Genomic DNA, 16,515 nt, shown 5'->3' on the forward strand with positions numbered 1-16,515 from the left:
GCAGGGAGGGGCAATGCTACCTCCTAGATGCCCTGGTTGCAAGAGGCAGGGGGCCATCCCCGGCATACAAATGCCCACCCACCCAGGCACCCCACCCCTTGGACCGGTGGGCTCAGTTCTACCCACCTGCAGAGCAGATACGAACTGGACAGTGCTAACTAGCGCCAATTTAGCCCCAACCGGGAAGTTGAAGCGGAGGGTCTCGATGAGGTGGGCCGTGTCAATCTTGATGTCCACAAACACGTAGAGCATCTTCAGGCCCTGCGTGGAGTCGATGGGAACTGCAGGGACAGAGGACATGGTTGAGTAGCCATGTACATTGGAGGAGGAGGAGGAGACCCTTGGAAAGCTGCATGCAACCGAATTTCATTTTAATGTATGCCGATTTGTGGACATTCAAAGTGACAATAAAGTTATTATTATTCTATTCTATTCTTTGACATATTATAGGTAGCCCTCAACCTACCACCACAATTGAGCCTTAGCAAATTTGTTGCTAAGTGAGACATTTGTTCAGTGAGTATTATCCCCATTATACCACCTTTCTTGCAATAACTAAGTGAATCACTGCAATTGTTAAGTTAGCAACACAGTTGTTTAAGTGAATCTGCTTTCCTTACTGACTTTCTTTGTCAGAAAGCCACAAAAGGGGATCCCGTGACCCGGGGATGTTGCAACCGTCATAAATACGAGTCAGTTGCCAAGCGCCTGAATTTTGATCCCGACTGTGGGGATGCTGCAACAGACCTAAGTGTAAAAAACTTTACAAGGTCGCTTTTCTCAGTGGCCTTGTAACTGTGGACGCTCCCTGAACAATTGTGTAAGTCCAAGCCTATCTGCATATCAGGGTCGGAAAGGACCTTGGGGGTCTTCTGCTCCATCCCCTGGTCAAGCAGGGGACCCCGATCCCTTCTGGAAAACATCCAGCGTCGAAGCAACCACAGCTTCTGGTGGCCAGCTGTTCCCCTGGTTACCGTAATAGACCTCACTGTGAGGAAGTTTCTCCTTAGTTCCATGTTGTTTCTCTCCTCAATTAGTTTCCGTCGTTTCTTGTCCTGCCCTCTGGCGCTTTGGGAAATAGGTGGACCCCCCCTTCTTCTTTGGGGCAGCCCCTCAAGAATTGGGCCACTGCTATCATGTCAGCCCATGTCCTTCTATTCATGAAACGGTTTAGCCTCCAAGCCCCCTGATCCTCTTTGGGGTGCTTCCCTGCACCGAAGAGAGCAAAGGCTGCGCCTGCCAGCCCCCCAACACCCAGGGTCCAAGCCCAGGGGGGGCTCCAGGGGAGGCAGGCAGGAATCCCCACCCCCTTTCTCTCTCTGGGGCCTTCGGAGTCAAAAAGGCGGAGAAGAAAATGGAATAATTATTAGACTGAAGGAGGCAGTTCAAAAATAAAGCTCAGTGCATTTTAGTGGTCCAGTCCAGATCATTCTTCATCCTCCCTGCAATCCGAACGGCCAAGGATGGCTGCCAAATCCCCAGGTTGCCTCCTCTGAGTGAGTCACCGGTCGGATTTGAGAGAGGCTGCACCATTTTCTCTCTCTCCCTCTCTCCCTCTCTCCTTCTCTCTCTCTCTCTCCCTCCCTCCCTCTCTCTCTCTCTCTCCCTCCCTCCTGCTCCTGTTGGCCAGAAATTGCTCCTGAGACGGGAGGGTGGCTGGTGCCCCCCTGAATGAGTCATCCCTTAGGAGGCAGCCAGGGATGCTGGCTCTGCCTGACACCCCCCACTCCCCGGGGCTGGGCTGGATGAAAATGGGGCAGGAGAGCTGGCGGTCCAGTCAACGGAAGCCCCCCCCCCCCCGTGGTTTTGGCCTCTGATGCAAACCACCCTAATCTGCTGTTTAGACGTGGCTTGTTCCACAAATGCATCCACAGGCAGTCCTCGACTTACGGCCACAATTGAGCCGGAAATTTCTGTTGCCAACATTTGTTCAGTGAGTTTTGCCCCAATTTACATCCTTTCTTGACATGGTGATTAAGCAAATCGCTTCAGTTGTTAAGCGAGTAACATGGTTGTTAAATGAATCTGACTTCTCCATTGACTCTGCTTGTCAGAAGGTCACAAAAGGGGATCAGGCGACACAGCAACCGTCATAAATACGAGTCAGTTGCCAAGTGCCTGAATTCTGATCACGTCACCACGTGGATGCTGCAACGGTCGTAAGTGTGAAAAACGGTCACAACTCCTTTTTCAGTGCCGTTGTTACTTTGAATGGTCACTAAATGAACTAAGTTAAGGACTACCTGCCCCTGCTCTCCTAACTCGGCCTGTTCTGAGACCCCAACCAAGAAAACAAGGGTGAGCTAAGGGAGGGCCCTCCACTTAGGACCCTCTGTTTAAAAACCAGGCAAGGTCACAGCGGCACTGGAAAAAGGGACTTATGACCAATCCTCACAGCTATGACCATTGCAGCGTTTCCTGCTCACCTGATCTCCCCAGACGGCTTCCAAGAAGCAAAGCTCGTTGGGGGAGCCAGATTTGCTTAGCGACCGTGTGACTCATTAACGACCGCAATGAGAAGGTGCTTGTGAGGTGCCCTGCCCGGAGTCACAGCTTGAGATGGGCGGCTTGGGTGCGACTCACTTAACCATTGCCTCACTTAGTGACAGTTCTGGTCCCAGTTGCAATCATAACTGTATGTTCTAAAAAGGCTTCCGCCCTGCAGGTTGGGGGGGGGGGGAAACTGAGGGGCCGGTCACGGAGGCACCACGCAGCCCCCACCCCCCATAGACAGCCTGGGAGGGCAAAAGGAGGGGTCACCCTGGAAAAGCCCCTCCCTCCCTCCCTCCCACCTGCTTTTCATAGGATGGGACCCCCGGCGGCTGACCCAGATACCTGGGGTGGGGGTGGGAACGGAGGGTCTCCCGCCCATCCGGCTGGGTTGCTGGCATAACTCAGAGACAGGCTGGGGTGGAGACCCCGACTGGGTGTGCAGCTTCCTGTATCCCCGAGTGTGAAGGCAGATCTCTGGGGCCCCCCAACTGCGACTCCTGGCTTCCCTGATGCCAGCCTGCAGCCGAGGGCAGGACGCCCCACTTGCAAAGGCCACCGGAAGTGGAATATGGGCTCCGTTCCTCTCCTCCCCAACCGTCTCGAGGGGGGTGGTTCGCAAACAGGCTCGATGGAGACGGGAGGCGCCCCTCCCCGCAACATCCCTGCAATGCTGGTGCGGCAGAGCCTCTGCCCGGGGGGAGGGAGCGGGGGGGCTCTTCTTCGGCAGTAATGAGAGGCTTAAGGAGGGCGCTCAACCTGCAACCCCCCCCCGTGCCCCCACCCCCCCACGGCAGTCAGTGAGCCGGAGGATGAAGCGTGGCTTCTGCGCCAGGGGTCGATGGTGTGAAGGGGAGTCAGGAGAGAGGCCACCAGATCACACCCAGGGGGTGGGGGGGGGCAGCCCCATGCCCCCCTCCCCAATTCAGCACGTCTACACACACCCCTCAACAAAATGGGATGATAACCCAGGGAGGCTCTGATAATGCAGCCCAGCCCCCTAGCCCAATTCTCTGTGATTTTGAGCCAATTCCGTCCTGGGTGGACTTCAAAGTTAGCAGCATCTGGGACAGCAGCAGTTTCCATGGCAACCGAATCTGGAGTACTGCTCCGCCTAGGGAGCCGGCAGGCTGCTGCTCCCCCTCCCCTTGCCCCCCCTCCCCTCCCCTCCCCTCCGCAGCCAGCCAGCCAGCCAGCCAAGCGCCAGACATGCGAAGGCTCTGAAGAAACCGGCCCTCCAACGTGGGGCAGGCGACCCCCTTTCCATCGCTGGGGCCAGGCAGGCAGGCAGGCAGAAGTCCACCCGGGTGGAAGGGCAGGGAGCACTTGGACTGGGGCACTTCTGCGGCCCCGCAAAGAGAAGCCGTTGAGCCCCTAAACCCCATTTTGCCCCTTGGGTAGAAATCTTCTAAATCCATGAATTTCCCTCTCTCCCCAATGGGCAAGCTGGGGAGAGAGCCCAGCAAAGGGGTGGGGGGGATCTGGCCTGCGCAGGGAGGACTTGGCATCTTTCCAGGGGCCATATGGGTGGGGGGTGCTGCTTCCCCCTCTAGGAGGAGCCACGAAGCTCACCGCCCAGGGACCCTGTACGTACCCAGGCAGCTGTGGCCGTAGTGGACGAGGAAGTCCGCTCCCAAGGCCCGTGCAGTGAAGTCATCCACACAGCAGGCCCCATAGGTCACGTCGCCCATCACCACGACTTCTGCCCCGGTGAACCTGCAGGGGGAGAGGCAGAATGCACGTCCCGTCCAGCTGACCCCTCCCTCCCCACGGGGGCTCCTGCCCGGCACCATTCGCAGCCCCGCAGTGGCCCACTTCAGCCCCGGGGCTCTCCTGCCGGGGAGGGGGAGCGGGAGGAGGGAGAAGGAAGAGGCCTGTGGGGTTCTTGGTGCTCTGGGGGTTCTGGGAGTTAAAGATTGAAGGAGAGGGGAGGGCAGCTTCTCCGCCAGGGAAGACAAGGCTTTGCTCACTAGCAGTCCAGCCAGTGCCAGATTCAGAAGCTCCTCTCCAGGCCTTTTGCCCCACAAGGCCCCAAAAGAGAGAAGGGCCTGCGCCCAATGTCTCCCCCACCCCTGGAAGGGAGCAAGAGGGCGGGGTATTCCTTCCAGAGCAAAGGCCTGGAAATGAGGCCAGGAAGGGAGGGGGCGGGCGGAAGGACAGAGGCTCCGCTCGGGTGCAGCCCCTCTCCTGGGGGAGCCCACCCTCAAGGGCCCAGAGCGAAGAGGGGCCTGGCGGCCATGGCATCACCCCTCCTCCTCCTCCTCCTCCTCCTCCTCCTCCCCCCACTGTCAGAGCTCCACTCCACCCCAGGCACAGGGGCTCCCTGGCCCCACCTCTCCTTCCCCCCCCCCCACCAAACAGACCGCCCAATCTGGCTGCAAAGGAAGTGGAGGGCCTGCGGGTACCAGCCGTGCCCCCTGGGTGCCAGCAGCAGAGGGTCCAAGAGGGAAAGGAAGGATGGCCGAGATGCCCACCCTACTGCCAGAAGTCAAGCTGCGGCACTCAAGCGAGAGACGCTCTGGCACCCAGCCAACAGCAGATCACATGATCCCCGAGTCTGTGCCTTGGACTGGCGTGTGCAGCTGGGGTACCCCAAAATATAGACGGCTGCCAGCCAGGCCGGAGCATAGAGCAGGGCCTGCAGCAGCTCTCTGACTGGGGACACAAGGGCTCCTTCCTCTCCAGGGCCCTGGGCTCCAGCTCTCAAGGCAGGGGGGTTGCAAGGGAAGCAGTGGGTTGGACTAGAAGACCTCTGGGCTCCCTTCCAGTCCTAGGAGTATTCTATCTTCCAAGGTGGGAGGGTGACATTCCCTCAAGGCTCGGCCTGTGCAAACACACACACACACACACACACCACAAACCCCCCACTCTAGAAGCACAGGGGGCGACTGGAGCCCAGGCAAAGTTCATGGGGAGGGGAGGGAAAGCCATCGAAGCAAGAACGAAGCCAGTGGCCACGCAGACCGGCTACCCTGCGGCTGGACCCGGGGCCGTTCTGAGGTTGTGGCCGGGCCGAGAGGGTCAGACGACGGCTGCAGAGAGAAGGCCTGGAGAGGGCAGGCCACCTTTCCTGCCGGACAGGCCAGGAAGCTCCAGCCACGAAGCAGGCAGAGAAGCCAAGCGGTACGATGATCTGCCTAATGCGTGCAGGGCTGCCAGGGGTTTGGCTTCTTCCCGAGGCAGGAAATTTGGGTGAAATTTGGGGGCCAAACAGGGGTAGCAGTTGTAGCTGTTCTTTTCAGCAGCTCCAATCTGCCATCTCTCCTCCCGGGCAGCAGATGGCAGCCGTGGGGTTAGGCTGCCCCTCTGCCTCCCCTGCCTGGCGTGGAGTGAAATTTCAAAATACTCCCTACCCCACCACACCCCAGTTCCTCCTCCTAAATAAGGAGTGTCCATCTTTGGCCGCTTTAAGACCTGTGGACTTCAACTCCCAGAATCCCCCAGCTAGCACGAGAGAGTATCTCCGGCTGGGGAATTCTGGGAGTTGAAGTCCACAGGTCTTAAAGCGGCCAAAGGTGGACATCTTGCTCTAAATCCTGCAACTTGCCAGTTAAGGGAGAGCGCCCGGAGAGCCTCCAGTAACAGCAGCAGTCAATCTGGGGGGAAGATAATGAGGGGAGGCCGTGGCTGAAGGCATCTGGCCAAAACAAAGGAGGCTGAGCAGAGGTGGGGAGGGGAGGAAACGGTCAAAGGGCTTGCCAGGAGAATCCAAATTGGCCGGGGCCAGTTCTGCCACCCTTCCAGAAGCTGCCTTGTGCCCCTCCGACACCTACCATGGGTTCAGCGGCCATACAGTTTGTCTTGAACTTCGTTTAGTGACCGTTCAAAGTTACAGAGACACAGAGAAGTGATTTGCAACCAGTCCTCACATTTATGACCATTGCAGCATTCCTCATGATCAAAATTCAGGCACTTGGCAACTGGCATGGACTTAGGACAGCTCCCCCCCCCGGGGTATGTGTCATGTGATTGCCATTTATGAATCTCCCAGACAGTTTCCAAAAAGCAAAGTCAGCATGGAATTAAGCGGATTCACTTAAAACTGCATGATTTAACAACTGCAGCAATTCACTTAACAAAAAAACAAAAAACAAACAAACATAAAACTCGTTTAGCAACTGCCTTGCTTAGCAACGGAGGTGTGCCCCTGCCCTCTGCCCAGAAGAGAGCCGGGGGGGGGGGTTAAAGGGCAGCTGTGAGGGAGTGGACAGGAGACTCTGCCACTGCAGAGGACATTTTGTGAGCGTGCCTGCGAAGGGTCCAAGACCAGAGGGTCACGATCCTCCCGCTGACCCAGGAGGGTGGAAGCCGGTGGGAGGTGGGGGCAGGAACCGGCCATGGACGCAGCTCCTTCTCAGCCTGGCCTACCTTGAAGGGCTGTGGGGCGGGAGGGGGAGAGGAGCAGAGGAGGCAGAAAAGGCCTTGAAGGAATAAAACAAAAGCCATCCAGGCCCCCTTCAAATGGGGGCAGCTGCTCCAGAAAGGAGACCCAGAAAAGGAGCCCTTCCTGGGCCAGGAAAAGGGGGGTGGGGGTCGCTGGGGGAGGGGCACTGGTTTCCTCCCAGTCTCTGGAGGGGTGGTGGTGGCTGAGGAGCCCTTGGCTGCTTCGCTTCAGATAAAAGGATCTGGATAATCAGGCCCCTTTGAAGTCAAGACATCAAAGAGGCCCCTTGCTGGGCAGGCGGCTCCCCAAAGCACTGGGGGCAGCTGGCTCCGGAGGCAGCCCCCCAGGGAAGATCAGCCCCCCCCCACCGCAGTCAGCCCCTGGGCCGGCAGAGCTGAGGGGCTGCCTTGAATCACACACACACACACACACACACACACACGCCAATCCACCCCCAAGGCATCTCTCCTATGCCTCCCCCCCCCCCCAGCTCACCTCTCAACGATGTCAGCCAGGGTGCAAGCAAACATCAGGAGCCCCTCCGGCATCTGCAGAGCCACTGCAAGGAAGAAGGAAGGGGGGGGGAGAGGAGGCCCATCAGGAGTTGGGGCTCCCTTTCCCCCAGCAGGGCTCAAGCCCACCCTCGGGGGGGGGGGGTGACTCCAAGCATGCCCCCAGCCCCCCCACCCTCCATTCCCACCTCGGCCAAGAGGGGCCTCTGGAAGCTGGCAGAAGCTGACCTCCCCCTGCCTGGAGAATGGAGGGGACCTGGGGAGACTCCCTGGCTGAGGATTCTGGGTGCTGCACTCCCACCTGAGAGCATCGGGTTGGGGGTGGGGGGTGGGGGGTGGGGGGTGGGGGGTGGGGGGTGGGGGAGGTTGCAGCTCAGGGACAGGGTGAGGCCAAAGGGTGGCCCAGTTCTGCAGTTCCCCAGGATGAGCTGGCAGAAGAGAAGTCCTGGCACCACCCAGAGGGGAGAGAAGCGGAGCGACAGGGTGGCATCTGGCTCTGCTCCAGGCAAGATTCAGACAGCAGGCAGGTAAGAGAAGCTCTGACAGGCATGCCCAGGTCCCTTGCATAGCCCCGAATCCAGCTGCCCGCTCCGGCCTCTGGCCCTTTCTGGCCGCTGAGAGATCAGGAAGAGGGCAAAGCTGCTGCCCTGCCAGTCACCCACAGCTGGGCAGGCAGATCCGGGTGCAGGGAGCCCCCTGGTGCCAACACCTCATGAGACCCACACAGCATCCTAATCGGAGAAGCTGCTATCTGGCAGGAGGCAGATTGCCTGGGCAAGGGCTCTGTAGGCAGCTCTCCTTGGCACGTGTGGCAGCCGTCAGCCACAGCGCACGTGGCTCCGTGTGGCTTATCCCCACCCCCAGGGGCCACCCACTTAGAGCCATGTTCACACACACACACACACACACACAGAGGGAGCCATCCATGGAACCGAGGCAGGCGAGGGGAGCTGAGCTTCCACGCAGGGATACTTCAGTGCCCGATCCCCGTGGGCAAAGTGGGCCTGGGGGTCTCCGGGGCGCCCCGCCCAATGTGCAGAGCCTGCCCCAAGGCACTCACCCCTCCTGGCTTGGGCCTGACGGACCCGCCACACCGTTTTGTAGACCTCAAAGTTGTAGTTGTCAGGCAGGCGTCCCACGGCATCCTGGATCTCCGGATCAGAGAGGATCTCCTGGGGGACATGGTGGGCCACTCGTCGGGGGGCTCGCCTGGCTACAGGAGGGCAGAAATGATGCCAAGGGCCACGTGGGGGGGAAACCGAGCCCTCACACCAGCCCCCCTGCCTCCCTACTTCACTCACAGCGCCATTCCTGGGCAAGGGCCCTCCTGGCCATTATGCTTCCACACTCAGCCCCAAGAATGGCCGAGGGAACCAGGCTGCTCAGGCCAATGCCCCCCCCCCCGATGAAGCAGATGCCTGGAAGCCACCCATGCTGTAAAAGGGGCCAGGCCCACCGTTCCCCAGCAGCGGCTGCCTCTGGGTGCTGGTGAATTATAGCGCCATCCGGCTGGAGGACCCTGAGGGTCTCTGAGGCACGGACTCTGTGCACCACTGAAACGCAAGGCTGGATGACAGGAGGGAGGGGGGCTCCGTATCGCAGGCTAATATCCCAGGCCAACTGTGCCCACCGCCTGGAGTTCGATCCTGACCGGCTTGAGGTTAATTCAGCCTTCCGTCCTTCCGAGGCCGGTAAAATGAGGAGGCAAATTGTTGCTGACTGGAAAACCCTGCGAAGCAGCCTGTAGGCCTGAGGGCCGCTGCTACTGAAGGCCTCCTAGCCCAGGGATGGGGAGCCTATGACGTGCGTGTGACAGGGGAGACGACAAAGGAGAAGATTGGGAGCTCAGGGTTGAAAGGAGGGGTCCTCCGTGGGGCTAAGAGAGGACCCTTCGGCCTCTCCCGTCCAGGTGGCTCCCGACTGCTCAGGAAATCTGCCACAGAGGAATGCCCATCGCTTTGGCCACGCGGGGAAGGAAGCTGCCTAGACGGGGTCTTCGGGCTGGGCTCCTCCCTGCGGGAGAGAAAGAGGATGGTGCCCAGGACCGAAGCAGAAGGCGGCAGAGGGTCTTCCGCAAAGGGTGAAGCCCTCGTGTCTTTCCAGGGCCGGCAGGATCTTGCCTTGAGTGGCCCATTACAGTTCCCTCCGTCCGGAGGGCAGCAGGGAGGATGGGGGGCCCAGGGGCGAGAAACGCAGTTGGACCACGGCCAGCAGGAGCCGAAACACATTTCAAGAGGGATGTTGGCACCGCCACCCACGACGCCAGAAGGACCAGCAGGCCTGGGTCTTCCAAGTGGCTCTCGCAGCCCCTTCCCCCTTTGGCACAGCTCTGTCGGTGTTCTGTGAATCAGCAGAGCAACAGCCTCACGGAGGAGGGCAGTTGGCATGGAAGGCGCTCCAGAGAGAGGGAGGGAGGGAGGGAAGAAATTGGGGTGGGGGATGGCTGACGGCTGCATGGCAGTGCCCCGGAGACAAGAGGCTCCAGAGGAAGCAGAGGGCAAGCAGAGACTGGCTCTTTTGCCAACCGACGGGCAGAGAATGGAGAACCCGAACTCCGAGCAAGCTTTCCGGGCACAGCTGCAGTGGGCAGAGAGGCAGGGCGAAGCCCCTTCATCCAGGTGGCCCAGCCGTGGGAACCGCCATCCCCTGGCCCTTTGCCAGCTGGGAATGAGAAAGGGAGAGGGGACAAAAAGCAGGAATTAGACAAGAAATGGGAGGAAAGGGAAACGGGCAGGCAGCCCCTCTGGGAAAGCGAGAGATGTGGGGCAGGAAAACCGCAGCAGGAACAGAAGGGAAGGGGGATCCGGATGGCGGGGGTGGGTGGGTGGGCTTCGGTCAGCAGGGAAGGGCTGTCTATCAGAAAGGATCAACTGGGGCCATTCAGACTCCTGGGGCTACACAGGCAGTCCTTGACTTACAACCAAAACGGAGCCCGTTTCATTCAGTGAGACATTTGTTGTGACTTTCTGCCTTTTCTGCCACAGTTGTTAAGTGAATAACTGCAGTTTTGTTAAATTGGTAACCCAGTTATTAAGTGAATGGAGCTTCCCCACTGATTTTTATTGCAAGAAGGTCACAAAAAGTGATCCCATGACCCAGGGACAGGGCAGCCGTCGTAAATACGAGTCCAGCCTCTGAATCCGTTGCCAGGTGCCTGGATTTTGATTGCATGATCATGGAGATGATACAAAGGTTGCAAGTGTGAAAAATGGTCATCAAGCCTCATTTCTCAGTGCCATTATAACTTTGAGCGTCACTAAATGAACTGCTGAGGATTGCCTATAATTGAGTCAGGAATTACAGTCGGAAACTGTGCTGGTCATTAAACATCATGTGGCCAACCAAATTTTACGACATTTTTGCAGTAGTTATTAACAAATCATCATGGTTGTTAACCAACCTTCGTTGCCATTAAGTGAAGCCACTGAGACCAGGAATAAACACTGTTTCTAGCCAAAAAAGAGAGTAAACTGGGGTCGTGTCACCACAGGGTCTGCAAACAGCCACCGGGGCAGGTCAGTTGCCGAGCCTCCAGAGTGGGATCACGTGACCAAGAGGCACCAAACTCTGAGTCTGGGGCCCCTAGTACCTTTTCTCTGAGTCCATTGGAACTGGTCGTAAAACAAGGACTGCTTCCACAGGTAGTCTTCGACTTATAACAGTTCATTTAGTGACCAATTCAAAGTTACAACAACATTGAAAAAAGTGACTTATGACCATTATTCACACTCACGATCCCATGATCACATAATCAAACTTCAGACGCTTGGCAACTGACTCATACTTATGACGGTCGCAGTGCCCTGGGGTAATGCAATCCTCTTTTACGACCTTCTGACAAGCAAACTCAACGGGGAAGCCAGATTCACTTAACAACCACGTTACTACCCTGTTTCCCTGAAAATAAGACCTCCCCAGATAATAAGCCCAATCGGGCTTTTGAGCGCATGGGCTAAAATAAGCCCTCCCCTGAAAATAAGCCCATCCCTGAAAATATTGCAACACAGCAGTAGGCATGAGGTGACCATGCTTGCTGCCTCCTGCACCTCAAAAGTAATAAGACCTCCTTGAAAATAAGGCCAAGCGCTTATTTTGGAGGCGGTCGAAAGAAAATAAGACACTGTCTTATTTTCGGGGAAACACGGTAACAACTGCAGGAATTCGCTTAGCAACCATAGTAAGAATGGTCGTAACTTGGGGCAAAACTCACTTAACTAGTGTCTCACTTTGCAATGGGAATTTTGAGCTCAATTGTGGTCATACGTTGCATAGAGGAACAGGGATCCTCAGGGTGATGGGAGAAGGAAGAATCAGAGATGGAGGTGGGTGGCTGGGGAATCGTACAACGTTCTAAATAATAAGATCCAGAGCAAAAATTATTCTATCAGGATGGCCTGAGCGGACGGACGGAAAGAAGGTGCAGAAAACGCAGCCGGGCCCTTCACAGGCCCAGAGAAGGGCAGCCTTTGGCCAGTCTCTGCCTCTTCAAAGGCTCTGCGCAGGGGCACAAGGCACAAGAATGGTGGTAAAACAGAGGTGGCGATGGGCCCATTTATGACTGGTGGACTTCCACTCCCAGAATCCTGAGCCAGAATGGAATCCTGGGAGTTGAGTTGAAGTCACAAGTCACTAAAAGGGCCGTAGTTCCACAGCCCTGGTGTAAAAGCACAACTGAGCTGATTCTTTATAAGAAAACCAACTCCTGCTTCAGCAAAGGAGCCAAGGACGGGGAAAGCACCAGAGGAGAGCCAGGGTGGTCCATGGGGGCAAAGGATCGGCAGGAATCTGGCGGCCCCTCTGCGGACGTACCAACCTGGTTCAAAGAGGGAGACAGGTTGCTCTTCAGTTCACTCCCCCAATCTTCATTGAGGCCGGAGAAGGAATTGGGCATGTCTAGTCTAGTGAAAAGAAGGACCGGGGCGGGGGGGGGGGGGGGGAAACATGATAGCAGGTGTGAGGGACTATCAGGGAGAAGAGATGTGGGTCCACCTATTCTCCAAAGTAAGCAAGGAGAGGAGAAGGCGGGGCTGACGTAGCGACGGTACAACGTGCGATCTGGAAGCTCCAAGATTGCCGTCGAGATCTCTGTCGCTGGATGGTCCTTCTGGACCTAAACCAACCCGTAGAGACGGTGATAGAGAAGGGCACATCCTGCTGATCCCAGGGACATTGCAAATTCCCTCGTAGATCCAGGAGAAGCCTTTTTTTCCGGCAACAAAGATGCAGCCATTGAAGATGCTGAAAGTTGGGACAGCTCCAGAAACGGAAGACAAGCAGGAGAGAAAGTGTGTTGAATTGGTGAGACAATTTTTTACTATTAGATGAGAGAACACCCCAAATATCAAAAGTAAAGCTAAAATTGAAGACAGAAGAGGTCAAGTGGCGAGATTAAGCCTGAGTCAAACTTAGTGTGTTATTTTTCTTTAATCCTTTTACTGCTGGAATTTCTACAAATGCTTATTTTTTAAACTGGACTGATTTTATTTTTCTCTTTTTTTAAGAATTTCATTCTTTTTCTCTTTTCAATGCTCTATAATATTTTCTTGTTAATTTTTTTTCTTTCTTTCCTGGAATATAAAGAATATAAAGAGGGAAGTGAAAATAGATGAAAAGAAACTAAGCAAGGAGAGAAGCAACCTAGAACTAAGGAGAAATTTCCCCACAGTTAGAACAATTAACCAGTGGAACAGCTTGCCACCAGAAGCTGTGGGTACTTCATCACTGGAGATTTTTTAGAAGAAACTGGACAGCCATTTGTCTGAAAGTATGATATAGTATCTTCTGCTTGAGCAGGAGGTTGGACTAGAACAGGGGTGGCAAACAAGTTCGACAAAAAGAGCCAAAATTTTAAACTGTGAGAGTCAGAGAGCCACACCACGCAGTGACCTGCCAAAACAGACCCGGAAGCAATGTTCCCTCTAATTTTTTTTCGATGTGAGCAGAAAAGTATAGTGTTTGAGCGGCACATTTTCATGCCTGAGCACCCGAATTTTTTTCACAGATGTCACCTAAGACAACAACGAAATCAGTATTATTTGAAACTCAAAGTTATGTTTCTTCAAGGTACCCGCTTAATTCAAAGTGTTATATAATATCAGTATCACTTAACAACGCTCCTGATTAGCAACCAAAATGTTGGCTCAGAAACTCTGGCATTTGAAGCACGCAACTCTTAAAGCTGTCAAGTTACAAGACCCTTGCACCCCTAACCCTTTAGGGGAAAAAAACCCCAGGGGTCTTCAAACCTGACAGCTTTAAGATTTGTGGACTTCAACTCCCAGAATTTCTCCTCCAGTCCTGTTGGCTCAGGAACTCTGGCATTTGAAGCATGGAAGTCTTAAAGCTGTCAAGTTACAAGACCCTTCCACCCCTAGAAAAAAAATGCAGAGGTCTTCAAACCTGACAGCTTTAACACTTGTGGACTTCAACTCCCAGAATTCCTCCTCCAGTCATGTTGCAGCAACGTCATCTGCGTGGATCTGCTCCATCTTTGCTTTCTTCATTGTGGGCAGGGCTTCTGCTGAAGATGCCGACGAGTACGAGATGCCACCAGAATAACTGCTGCTACCTCCTCCTCCTCCTCCTCCAACAGAATCACCAGATTTGCTCCTGAGCTCAGCGCTGGGTTACCTCTGCCCCCTCCCCCTCCTCCGTGCTTTTGAGGAGCCATGAGGCTTTTTTTCCCCTGCTCCCCCCCCCCGCCTTCCTAATGGCTCCTGCAGCCTCATGGCTCCTCAAAAGCACGGCGGAGGAGGAGGAGGGGGCAGGGGTAACCCAGCGCTGACTGAGCTCAGCTGCTCCGAGCAGAGGGGAGGCGCTGCTGCCACGCGCGGAGATGCCGGCTGGAGCTTTGGCGGCTTCATTTCAGCCGCAGCGCCGGGCGGCAAATCCGGTAGTGCTGCCTGTTAGAGGAGGAGGAGGAGGAGGTGGCAGCAGTTCTTCTGGTGGCGGTGGGGGCTTTGGGGCTTCACAACTAGCCTCAGTCGCCCCGTGCTCCTCAAAGCAAGTCTGGGGAAGTCCTTTGCAGGCGGCCCGTTCTAGCTGCCTGCAAAGAACCTCCCCAGCTTCCGAAAGGGAGCACGCGATCCGAGCCACAGTATACAAAATAATGATAAGAGGCAAAGAGCCTCATTCATTTTGGCCGGGAGCCGCATGCGGCTAGAGAGCCGCGTGTTCACCACCCCTGGACTAGAAGATCTCCAGGGCCCCTTCCTACTCTGTTATTCTATATCCCTAGGACAGTGGGCAGTTAGGCGAACACGAAGCATCATAAGGGTGGCTAAAGCAACTCCATTTTAACATTCCCTGGAATTTGGAAGAGAAGAGTTAAACTTTCAGGGCAAGGAACGAGCAGAACACCCATCACTATCGGGCAACGCGAGACTTCAACCTGCAATTGCTGCCCACTCGGGTCACAAGACTGGATGAGGCAGAAAAACAAGGAATGGGGAAAGTTAAAAGAGGCAGAGAAAATGTGGAGCAATTCTGATGGTGATAAAATACTGATTTGGAACTCAAAGAACTTAGCAAAACACCACTAGCTAAATGAAATGCAATTAAAAATGCCAAGTGGATTAAATTATTAGGGGCGAAGCAGACTTGAAGATAAAGCTATACATGTAAGGGTGTCCAACCTTGGCAACTTTAAGACCTGTGGACTTCAACTCCCAGAATTCCCCAGCCGGCAAAGCTTGCTTGGGACAGCCCTGCTATAAATATTACCATCCAAGGAAGAGATAGTGGAAAAAGAAAATTATAAATGCCAGGAGAAAGCTGAAAGGGCTGCAGGTGTAGTTGGTGTAACTGGAGAAATATTAAAACCATGGATGTGGTTTGCTGGCAGAGAGGTGGTGTGACACATTCTGTGTGTGTGTGAGAGAGAGAGAGAGAGACATCGATTGGGTCTGTGCCCGATGATTACAAGAATGTCAATTTGTTCCCCTACACAAAGAGAAGCATAGCAACAGGGAGCACAAACTCCCCAAGGGGATTATTACTTTGCCACCCACGAGTGGGAAGCCATTTGCAGAATTCCTCCTGTAGGGGCCAGAAGGTGAGTTTAGGCAGATTTAGATAAAACGCAGGATAAAATTCATAGCCTTGAATTGTGGGATGTTCCGTGTGAATATGGGATTAACACTTGGCCGCTGCATGCAGCAAAAGTTGACGTTGGAAATAAAGCACGAATGAAAAAAACGGGAGTATTTAGTAAAGGGCTCAGTGTGAGTGGATAGGTGACGTAGCTGTGGATAAAGCCACAAATATGGTCCTGGCGCTCTTACAGGAATTAAGAAAGATGTATATGGCCAACCGCTCCCTCTCAGTGACTCTGGGTGGTTCACAACAATGACGGTTTGGGGCATGAAGGTCTGTATGAGAAGATGCCCGGCTGCTGTCTATACAGGCTAAGAATCTGGAGGATTCGCAGGGAATGCTGCGATTGTCCTCTGACATCTAACCAGCCTTGGGAGGCCCTTGGCCAGCTGGGGAGTTCTCGGAGTTGAAGTCCATCCACAGGTCTTAAAGTTCCAAGATTGGACGCCCTGGAATGGGGTCTCCTACTCCAGCAGAAGGATGGACTAGAAGACCTCCAAGGTTCCTTTCAATCCTGTTATTCTTAGGCTTCCTTTGGGAGGGGGATAAAGGCCGTGGCGTCTCTCTCTGCCAAAGGGAGCCCCCCCCGCCTGCGACCACCACCCCAAAGCCTCCTGCCCCCCCTCCATCCAGGACACCCCCCACCTCCGTCCACAACCCCCACCCCCTCCCCTCCCCTCCCCCCGGCCCCGAAGCCCCCCACCCACCCGGGGGAGCGCTCACCTGCCGCCAGGGCCGGAGGGCCGCCGCCGCCGCCTCCCTCCGCGTCCGCCGCCATGGCCGCCGCGCCCACGTGGAGCCGCCCAGGCAGCGCCGATCGAGCGCCGATCGAGCCAGGCCGGCCAGAGGAGCGCCGAGCCGCCGATGGGCGGAGGCGACGGGTTCCTGAGTGCGCGCAGAGCGCCTTCGCGGCCGCCGGGGAAGAAGGTGGGGAGCGAGGGTCGAGCGGACCTCGCAGCCTCCCCACAATCGCTCCCGCGGCGTCTGCTACTTCTTGGGGACTACAGCTCCCATAATCCCCGCCCGCAGGCCGTC

The 16,515-nt window shown here is 55.7% G+C and overlaps 1 protein-coding gene across 1 annotated transcript in view; it reads right to left on the bottom strand.

Annotated features, from left to right (window-relative positions):
- DPH1 (diphthamide biosynthesis 1) overlaps window positions 1-16,296 on the bottom strand; it is a 33,211-nt gene extending 16,915 nt beyond the window's left edge. Inside the window, exons 1-5 of the mRNA XM_081945524.1 lie at window positions 16,204-16,296; window positions 8,447-8,599; window positions 7,370-7,433; window positions 4,085-4,206; window positions 127-281 (exon numbers count right to left, since the gene is read on the bottom strand). Of these exons, the coding sequence (XP_081801650.1) occupies window positions 127-281; window positions 4,085-4,206; window positions 7,370-7,433; window positions 8,447-8,599; window positions 16,204-16,258 (549 nt within the window). The 5' untranslated portion in view covers window positions 16,259-16,296. The remainder of the gene's footprint in view (window positions 1-126; window positions 282-4,084; window positions 4,207-7,369; window positions 7,434-8,446; window positions 8,600-16,203) is intronic.
- Window positions 16,297-16,515: the final 219 nt, after the last annotated feature.

Source organism: Natrix helvetica (assembly GCF_964273705.1).
Source record: "Natrix helvetica genome assembly, chromosome: 2".
NCBI classification, from domain to species: domain Eukaryota; kingdom Metazoa; phylum Chordata; class Lepidosauria; order Squamata; family Natricidae; genus Natrix; species Natrix helvetica.